The 9,298-nt window shown below is 35.8% G+C and overlaps 2 protein-coding genes and 1 pseudogene across 4 annotated transcripts; 1 reads left to right on the top strand and 2 right to left on the bottom strand.

Moving 5' to 3' along the window:
• On the top strand, window positions 1-2,476 carry LOC110418254 (alpha-L-fucosidase 1-like). The gene is made up of 3 exons (XM_021430927.2): window positions 1-729; window positions 888-1,127; window positions 1,577-2,476. The coding sequence occupies exons 1-3, from the start codon at window positions 185-187 to the stop codon at window positions 2,250-2,252; spliced, it is 1,461 nt and encodes a 486-aa protein (XP_021286602.1). The 5' UTR covers window positions 1-184; the 3' UTR covers window positions 2,253-2,476.
• A 2,214-nt stretch (window positions 2,477-4,690) lies between these two features.
• LOC110418583 (cytochrome P450 704C1-like) lies at window positions 4,691-8,003 on the bottom strand. 3 transcript variants are annotated; one of them, XM_089783745.1, is made up of 7 exons: window positions 7,911-8,003; window positions 6,963-7,171; window positions 6,668-6,880; window positions 6,000-6,284; window positions 5,580-5,915; window positions 5,149-5,349; window positions 4,691-5,065 (listed from the first exon to the last, which is right to left on the bottom strand). In XM_089783745.1, exons 2-7 carry the CDS (start codon window positions 7,128-7,130, stop codon window positions 4,883-4,885), a joined length of 1,386 nt encoding a protein of 461 aa, XP_089639871.1. In that variant the 5' UTR covers window positions 7,131-7,171; window positions 7,911-8,003; the 3' UTR covers window positions 4,691-4,882. The 3 variants fall into 3 exon arrangements, with proteins under 3 accessions (XP_089639871.1, XP_089639870.1, XP_021287028.1); XM_089783744.1 differs by lacking the exon at window positions 7,911-8,003 and adding an exon at window positions 7,586-7,715; XM_021431353.1 differs by lacking the exon at window positions 7,911-8,003 and having other exon boundaries at window positions 6,963-7,396.
• A 52-nt stretch (window positions 8,004-8,055) lies between these two features.
• LOC110418024 (pentatricopeptide repeat-containing protein At5g48910 pseudogene) lies at window positions 8,056-9,292 on the bottom strand (annotated as a pseudogene).
• Window positions 9,293-9,298: the final 6 nt, after the last annotated feature.

Here is a 9,298-nt window from a genome sequence, read left to right as displayed (position 1 = left end):
AAACAAAATTTGTATCAAAAAGCTTTCTTACTTTCACTTTTTCTTATCTTTTGTCACAGAATCTTCCACACCCTCTTTTTGTTTGGTCCCATCCCCTATCATCTAAGCATCTATGTATCTCTTCATCATTAACATATTAGACTAAGACAAGTAGGAGGGAAAGAAAAAAGGACCCGTAAGCATTATGGCTAAGTTTTGGTGTTCCTTGTGCATAATCATAATACTTCAACCGTCAAATTTGGCCATTGCTCGGCGCGAACAAGTCCCAACACCACCGCTCCCGGTCCTACCACTCCCTACATTTTCCCAATTGAAATGGCAACAAAGAGAGCTCATAATGTTCCTCCACTTCGGTGTCAACACATTCACAGACTCCGAATGGGGAACGGGAAAGGAAAACCCAGCCATATTCAACCCTGCTGGTCTCGATGCCAAGCAATGGGTTACCGCAGCTGCAGAGGCAGGGATTTCTCTCATGATTCTCACGGCAAAACACCATGATGGCTTTTGCTTATGGCCTTCTAGATATACTGATCATTCTGTTATATCTAGTCCTTGGAAAAATGGCCATGGGGACGTGGTGCAAGAGTTTGTCAGTGCAGTCAAGGCTCATGGCGGGATTGATGCTGGATTGTACCTGTCACCCTGGGATCGCCATGATCGGAGATACGGACATGATTTGCAGTACAACGAATACTACTTAGCTCAGTTGCAAGAGCTGCTTAGCGAGTAAGATAAAGAAAAATATCCTTTTACTTTATTGATCTTCCATTTATTCTTCACCAAATTCCAAAACCATAAGAAGGAAAGTATTTTTTAATGATGGTAGTTAAATTTATTATCATTATTGTACTTGACTTTGGTTTGTTGTCACACGCATTTGCAAGGTATGGGAGCGTGAAGGAGATATGGTTTGATGGAGCAAAGGGTAAAAATGCGAAGAACATGTCCTACTACTTCACAGATTGGTTTGCAATGGTGAGAGAGTTGCAGAGTTCAATCAATATATTTTCTGATGCCGGTCCCGACGTGAGATGGGTGGGAAATGAGCGTGGATTTGCCGGAAACACGAGCTGGTCTACCATCAATAGTACCTCCCTGTCAATAGGAAATGCAAGCATTATCGAGTAAGTATACAGATATCTTGAGTTTATAATCATTTTACCTCTACACTTTGAACTCTACAGGGAGTTGAATTGCAAGTAAAGTAAGAAAATAAAAAAGAATAAGCTGTGAATAGAAAATATTTTGAAGATTGATATAAATTTAATTTTCTGTTACTGTATAGACCCTTTCTCTTTTCTCATATTCCATATCACTTTTAGCTTGCATTGATTAGTTAAAGAACTTGTAATCTCTGACCTCTCATGATTTTAATGAGCTTCAGGTGTGCACCGCCTTAAGCTAGCTAGGGAAGCTTTTTTCAACTCTCATAAGTAGATGTTCTAGCGGTTAACCGAACAACTTTGATTAGCAGCTGTATCCCATTAGAGCACTTTATAGCTTTCAATCAATAAAGTCATCCATGTGAGTTGCGAACTTCCCAACTAACAGTTGCTTTTTTTCAATAATGCAGTTATCTCAATACGGGTGATCCAAAAGGGACAAACTGGTTGCCTGCAGAATGTGATGTTTCAATTCGAAAAGGATGGTTCTGGCATAAATCAGAGTCACCAAAGAAGTTAAGCGAGCTCTTACAGATTTATTATAATTCAGTGGGAAGAAATTGTGTCATGTTACTTAATGTGCCACCCAATTCAACAGGGGTTATATCTGAAACAGATGTTCAGAGATTAAAGCAATTTAAAAGTGCAATTGACACCATATTTTCTACCAATTTGGCAGAGAAATGTTTCATAAAAGCTAGTAGCCAAAGAGGGGGAAAGGGAGGTGGTTTTGGTCCCGAGAATGTGTTGGATAGTGATCATCTCTGGACATATTGGGCACCAAGGGATGATGGTCACAAAAAGAAACATTGGATTGAGATCAGAGTACAAAATGAAGGGCTGAGATTCAATGTGGTCAGAATTCAAGAAGCAATAGGGCTTGGTCAAAGGATCGTAAGGCATGAAATTTTAGTAGACGGCAAGAAACTAGTGGAAGGAACAACAGTGGGATATAAGAGGCTTCACAGACTAGAAGAGGTTCACGGAAGTGTTGTGAGGATCATAGTTAAGGAATCGAGGGGATTGCCTTTGATCTCTTCCATTGGCTTGCATTTTGATCCTTACTGGAACCCAAATAAGCAGTGATTTATTATTATTATTTTAGGCCTGAAGCAGTCTTCGAATAAAAAAGTGGCCTTTTTAAGCTTTCAGGGTTTTCAGCTACCTGCATCTGGCCTTTCCGTATGTTAGCAGGCCCACGCCTTTCTGCTTGATCTATTTGTCTTCATATGTAATAAAGGTTGCTAAAGGCATAAAGCCAAAAATATATATATTTGAAATTCTCAATCAATATCAGCTGCATAAGGCGATATCTGGGTATTCATATCACACACTGTTACTACCAATGGATATTAATAGCTAATAATAATATAAAAAGAATATCAGTTCAAGCTTGAAGCTCTCAGAAAAAAAAAAAAAGTTTGGCTGGCAGGATCAAGATCCTTGAACTCCTATAGTCTCTCCACTTCTTGTTACTAAAATTAGGTATAAAAAATATCAGAATCAGATCAGATTCAGGCTCCCAAGGAAATCCATATTTCGCTGGCAGATTGAATGACCTAGAAGGAAATACCACTACCTTTCTTTTCGCATTCTTATATTGCTAAAACGTGCATTACCCGGAGATGGAAATATTATAATAGCACATGTTTTCCACCTGAGACGGTCTAGCGTTAATTAGCTTGTAAAATCATACTGGTCATAATAGGAATTGCCTTGGCATAATCGTCAAATACTTGCCACATACTATTAGTTTCTTCAGTTTAATTTGCTGGTTTCAACCAGCAAATTTCAACTCAGTTAGAGAATTGACAAAAACAAATTGTAAAATAAAAAAAAAAATGTGTCAATAAGGCTATAATAATAACTTAATATTGAAAGTAGGGTTAGAGTTTATATTTAAAACCCACTTCTACTTACTTTTTCTTCAATTTAAGAAGAATATAAAGTTTTTTCATTTTTGCTCCCCTTTTAATATTTATCTAAATAATGAAATTATTTATTTATCCACCCACGGATTTGTTAAAGTCAAGTTGTAATCCAAGCACCTCTAGGCCCATGTTTATTTGGTTGCCATGGGCCTGGAAATTGCCCAACGGAACTACCACAGCTGACTTGACATCATTCAAAAATCCTTGGGTGGATATTGCCCAATGGGATCATATAAATCGTTTATGGAAGAGGCGGTTCGTCTATCAACTCTCAACCTTGTTACAATCAAATTCATTTGCCAATTGCCATCACTAGCTCACATGGACTGATTAAGGAGCTATGACTGCTTCATACTATTGCTTGGAATTGCTCTCATAAATTGCACAATTATGCTACTTTGGAGTATATGGAAATTATTCAATCTTTTAAAACAATTTATTTAGATATGTTTGTTTTTTTTTTTCCTAAGAACAAGCAAGGTCATGTCAAATCCTTTTAAATGATTATTTGTGTTTAAACTATTGACATTAAAAATTAATTGGTAATATATATCTTTCTTCTTCTTTGAAAATTATCTATCAACAAATTGTAAGTCAATTCTACTGTTTTAGTTCAATCTTTTAAAAATTTTAATATTATTATTATTATATATATTTTTCAGATTGAATCTTGTTAAATAAAATGTATACTTTAAGGTAAGAACAAAAATTGTGATACGTCCAATAGATTACAATGCAGATAATTAACTTTGATAATTCAATATTGATAAGTCGTAACTATATTATGTGAAAGTATTACGTAAAAGTAAGAGTATTATAAATAAAGTCACTTGTTACTTTTATCACTAGCATAAAAATAAAATTAGCAAAAACCAATTTACCTCATTAAATTACAACTTAACTAAGCATTTGAGTTATGGTTCCAAGAGCCTGTTGAGATAGATTTTCAATTATAAATCACCCATATCTATTGGGAACCTAATCAAAGAAGTTGATAATTAAGTACTATTTTATATGTACTTTGGGGAGAGGGGAGAGGGGGTTTTGAATTTTCTATATGTAATGCAGTATTTACAAAATGTCAAAACCTAAATATTTCTAGTACTGCACCCTGAATCGAGACTTATGTTTCGATTACTTGGGATTTTTTGTTTTAAAACAAGTATAATTTATAGCGAGCATACAAAAGTTTATTAAAATATTTTTGTAGGAAACTGCAATAAAAATAAGTTAAATTATGAAATTAGTTCTTTATTCCATTAAAATGATAAATTTAATATAAAATTTAATTTTTTTATATCTCACAACACTATATTCTTAAATCTCAAAAATTTATTCAATTTTTTTATCTGTTTCTTTTCTAATCTCATTTAAAACTATTTATTTATATTAAATAATTTCATGTCCGCACTTATTCATGTCCGCATTTATAAAGTTTATCTCAATGCTTAATCACGTCATATTAGCACTATTATTGCATCATTCATGAAATGTTATATTATCATTATCATATCATTAAATTCAATGTCACATGAAAAAAAAAAAATAACATGTCAACCTAACAAACATCATATCATTATAGATAACAGAAAATTTTTAACATAATAAACTGATATTATCAATTTTTAAAAATATAAAAATTTAATTTTTATAAATTAATTTATAGATGGCTAAATCTATCACTTTGATAAAGTATTGGACTACTTGCATAATTTGACCAATAAAAATATATTTGGCAACATAAAGCGAAGAAGAAGTGTCAAACAAACATTTTCCAGTCCATGGTTACGTCCTGGGAAATGCATACGCATTGAGCCCTTCAGCCATGTGAAGTGTGAACATGGTCCGATATGTAGCCTCCTTCGTCTCATCCACGAGTCTGAATTGGAAGAAATAGAGGAGAACAGCTGCCAAGATTTTCATTTGCCTGTATGCAAATTCCTTCCCGAGACAGACGCGAGGCCCGGCCTTGGGATAAATCACAGCTCAATTAAATTAAATAGAGAATATCAAGAAATTCTCTTCACACAAGGTTAGAGCAAAAATGTTACCTGGAATGCGGTGAACTTAAAAGGACTCTCTGGTTGAAAAATGCCATTCTCAAGCCATCTTTCAGGCCGATATTCATCAGCATCCTCTCCCCATATATATGTCATTCTTCCCATGGCATAAGCCATGTAACTTACCCCATCTCCTTTCTTTACTTTAAAACCATCAGGGAGAACATCATCCTCTGCTGCACACTTCCCATCCTGCATCAGGAATAAAGAAGATGATTTCTTTTTTGTAGAGACATACAGAGTACTGCCTGTTTTCAACCACACTATAATGGGTTGAACTCACAGTCATGAAAGCAGCATTAAGCCAATGGCTCTGAGAAAATACATAATCACAGATGACTTCACTATGTTTATGTGCTTTACTGGAAAATAACATCAAGTTACATTTTCCACAGAAAATAGAAAGAGAAACCAAATGTTACCGTTGGAACAGCTGGATAGAGTCGAAGAGTTTCAGTTAATGCCGCATGAAGATACTGCATTCTGCCTAGAGCTTGCTCCGTCATCAACCTGGAAAATTCATCAGCACATAGTTTATCCTCAGCTTGAGTTGATTCTATGACTTCCTGTACAACCTTCTTCTGAACAAGGGGATGCTTGCAAAGCATATAAAAGAACCAAGTGAGTGTATTTGCTGATGTATCTTTGCCTGCTATCATGAAGTTGAGAATAATATCTCTCAAATATTGATCAGTCATGTTCTCAGGATCCTTCTCGCTCTCCATCAAAAACCTTGACAATATATCTTCTCTATCTCTCTGCTCATCGGGAAACAATTGACAAATTAAATACTCAAGAAACAAAAGTTTCATAAGTACTAATTAATGGTGGAATTTACTAACCACAAGCTTTTCATTTTTCATCTGCTCCCTTTTACATCGAACCAATTCAAAAATGAAGTCATCAATGATTTTGACATTTCTTTTAAGAGCGGCTTCCAATCCTATATTAAGCAACCTTTTAACTTTCCAGAACGGATCAACATATCTCCAATACACAATAACATTGGAATCATCGAAAGCCTTGGTGAATTGGTTTCCAAACTCATCTGAGCCAGACAATGCATTCAACTCAACTCCAAATCCCACCTTGAAAATTGAATCCAAAGTTGATTTCATAAACATATCCTGCAAAAAATGTATTAAAATTTAAGAGAAGTAACTGAAAGAAGATCAATTGTAGACCTAAATCCTTATGCTGTGACTAACACCAATTAAGAAAGAATTACTGCTAAAACCCCTTAATTTTTTTCCCCATTCCCCCTCTTAACTTTTTCTCTCTCTCTTTTCTCAAGGGAAGGATATAAACAAAATATAATGCTTAAACTTAGAATCCGATACAAGTCTTTTTCAATCTCCAAGAGACCCCAAAAGAAAGTATTATCTCAAGAATGATTATCAAAATTCTCTTGTGCCAGGTAAGTGCTTGATCTAATAGTCTGAAAATTTATTTAAAAAGTTAATTCTACCAAAGTTTGTAGCGTATTAAAGTTACAAGCAAGATCAGGAACCTGCAAATCCATAGCATGCCTAGCTGCTCCCATAATAGAAACTTTTGAAACCAATTTTGCAGCATTATCCTGAAACACAGCAGTACTATATTCTCTCAAAACTTTGGTTGAAAACTCATGGCTTGCAAGCTTCCGTTGATGGCGCCATTTCTCTCCATCTACTGCAAAGATACCATCACCAAAGAGATCTCTCAGTATCTCAGCATGGGCACCCTGTACTGCCACAACGCCCAAATTTAATGCCAATAAAAAGAAAGATAATAAAGCTTAAAAGGATAACGCAAAACATTCATACCCGTCCATAATTAGGGAAATTGGTTTTTAGTATATGTTCGATATTAACTGGATCAGCAGTATAAATCTCACTTTGCAATGGCATAATCAGTCGGTAAGTGCTGTGCTTCTTAGCAAGGGATGTTTGGTAATCAAAAAGTCCATTAAAGTGCACGACCTGATTCAACATTAGACCAGCCACGGGTGGCCGTTTGTCCTTGGCGATCAATTCTGTAACATGAAGTAATAAGAATAAAGCCGTAAATATTATCAGAACCAAAGTCAACGCTCCAACCAGAGCTAGAACAAAAGGGTTTAAAATGAAAAGGGCAATGAGAAGTAAGATGATGGCAGAAGAAAGAAAGAAAGCGCCCATGGTTGGGTCGGGGAGAAAAAAGCTCAGAAGTAAATAATCTTTTTTGATATATTTCTAGATAGCCTGATGAGAGTTTGGCATCTGACTTTTGCATCAGAGAACAAGTCTACAAAATGAATGGTGCCGTCCTATCGTTCTTATCGGGTCATCTGCATATTTAATCAGGAATTATTATGGCAATATCTCATTAGCCATTTTTTAATAAAAGCGCATGATATAGAACGGAGATAGTGGTCAATCACAAATTTTTAATCTCATGTGGTCCCAACCTTGCAAGGATTTTGACTTCTAATCCGCTATCTTGTCCATGTTGATAATATGGTCTTATAATCTGAAACACATAAACAGTAGTTTTCCAGGCATTATACAATGATGATTTCATTTCTTTAAAGAATCCGGGAAATCCCTTCACTTGCAGCAACAAGCTAAGCTATGCAACACTTTTCTTTCAAAAAAAAAAAGAAAAAGATAGAGTCATTTGCCTGAAACAGAAAAAGAAAAGATTCAGTTTACAGAATAGATTAGCAACTAACTGTGGGAAAACCTAATAGTCTATTTTGTCAATTTAAAATTTTTATCAAGAGGGAACTTTACCTCTGTCAAGTAATTCTCTGGCTCTTTTTATGATAATGGTTGCCTTTGTACCCTTGAACGGTATTGCCGCCCACAAATCTTAGTTCCATTTCTTCTTTTGAACCGTGTAAAGTAGAGAAAAGCCAAATACTAATAGGTACGACCTCATCAATTTTGTGCATCCAACAGTATCCCATCACAGTAATGAACGGAACCTTCACCCTTAATCTCATTCTTCAATAAATTTAAGATCACCACTATCTCGTCCATCACGAGCTCAGGCCACCCTTTAATTGAGAATTCAAGAACGAAGCCATCAACTTCAATCATGCTACAGCCTGCAACTTCTTTTCTGATACCTCTTTCTTTCATTAAGGCTCTGATTCTCTTTACATCATCAAATCTACCAGCCTTGGCATATATATCACACAAGTTAATATAAAAAGCATGGTTAATCGGTTCCAAATCAATCAAATATTGTGCTACCCTTTCTCCTAGTTCTATATTTCCATGAATCTGACAGCCTCCAAGTAACGCGCCCCAAACAAACACATCTGGCTCCATTGGCATACTTCTTACAAGATTTTCTACCTCTTCAAATAACGCTGCTCGACTGAGAACATCAACCATGCAAGCATAGTGGTGAAGCTGCGGTTCTATAGAATAAACACGCCTCATCATATCAAAACACCGGCGACCTTTCTCTACCAAGCCAGAATGAACACAAGCTGACAACAAACTAACAAATGTGACGTGGTTAGGCTTCACTCCCACGGCTTCCATCTCTTCAAAAGTGTCAAAAGCCTCCTTGCTATACCCATGAAGTGCAAATGCAGAAATCATAGCAGTCCATGCCAAGGTATCCCTTCTAGGCATCTCTTTAAAGACCTCGTATGCCCTCTCCACACTACCACATTTACCGTACATGTCAATCAATGCTGTTCCAACTACCAGATCACATTCAACACCTCTTCTCCTCAAGTAACTATGGATCCATTTCCCATGATCAATTGCACCAACGTAAGCACAAGCTGAAAGTACACTAGCCATTGTAATTTTATCTGGTTTAACGTTATCATGACTTAAATTCTGCATTTCATGGAACAGTTGCAAGGCCTCTTTTCCCAAGCCACCCTGAACAAGACCCGTTATCATCGAATTCCAAGTGATAATATTCCTGTTCCCCATGATTCTAAACAATTTTAATGCCATATCAAGATTCCCACCTCTCAAGTACCCAATAATCATCGAATTCCAAGAAACAACATCCCTGTTCAGCATTTCATCAAACAACTTCCTAGCACTCTTCAAGAACCCACATTCGGAATAAAAATTAACCAACGAATTTTGAACATAAAGGTCGCGAAACCATCCAAATTTAATGGTTTTCCCATGAATGCTACAGCCTA

Source organism: Theobroma umbraticum, unplaced genomic scaffold (genome assembly GCF_002168275.2).
Source record: "Theobroma umbraticum cultivar Fairchild unplaced genomic scaffold, ASM216827v3 scaffold_50.0, whole genome shotgun sequence".
In the NCBI taxonomy this organism is placed as follows: Eukaryota; Viridiplantae; Streptophyta; class Magnoliopsida; order Malvales; family Malvaceae; genus Theobroma; species Theobroma umbraticum.
This window is presented reverse-complemented; position numbering and strand designations above follow the sequence as displayed.

What these genes read in the sequence shown, in the direction of transcription:
- LOC110418583 (XM_021431353.1), bottom strand. Translation starts at nt 7,316, where the DNA reads ATGGGCGCTTTCTTTCTTTCTTCTGCCATCATCTTACTTCTCATTGCC. An exon ending in ATTTCCCTAATTATGGACGG is followed by an intron (nt 6,881 to 6,962) that starts GTATGAATGTTT and finishes GTGGCAGTACAG; the next exon opens with GGTGCCCATGCTGAGATACT. An exon ending in GGCATGCTATGGATTTGCAG is followed by an intron (nt 6,285 to 6,667) that starts GTTCCTGATCTT and finishes CATTTTTTGCAG; the next exon opens with GATATGTTTATGAAATCAAC.
- LOC110418254 (XM_021430927.2), top strand. Translation starts at nt 185, where the DNA reads ATGGCTAAGTTTTGGTGTTCCTTGTGCATAATCATAATACTTCAACCG. An exon ending in TTGCAAGAGCTGCTTAGCGA is followed by an intron (nt 730 to 887) that starts GTAAGATAAAGA and finishes CGCATTTGCAAG; the next exon opens with GTATGGGAGCGTGAAGGAGA. An exon ending in GGAAATGCAAGCATTATCGA is followed by an intron (nt 1,128 to 1,576) that starts GTAAGTATACAG and finishes TCAATAATGCAG; the next exon opens with TTATCTCAATACGGGTGATC.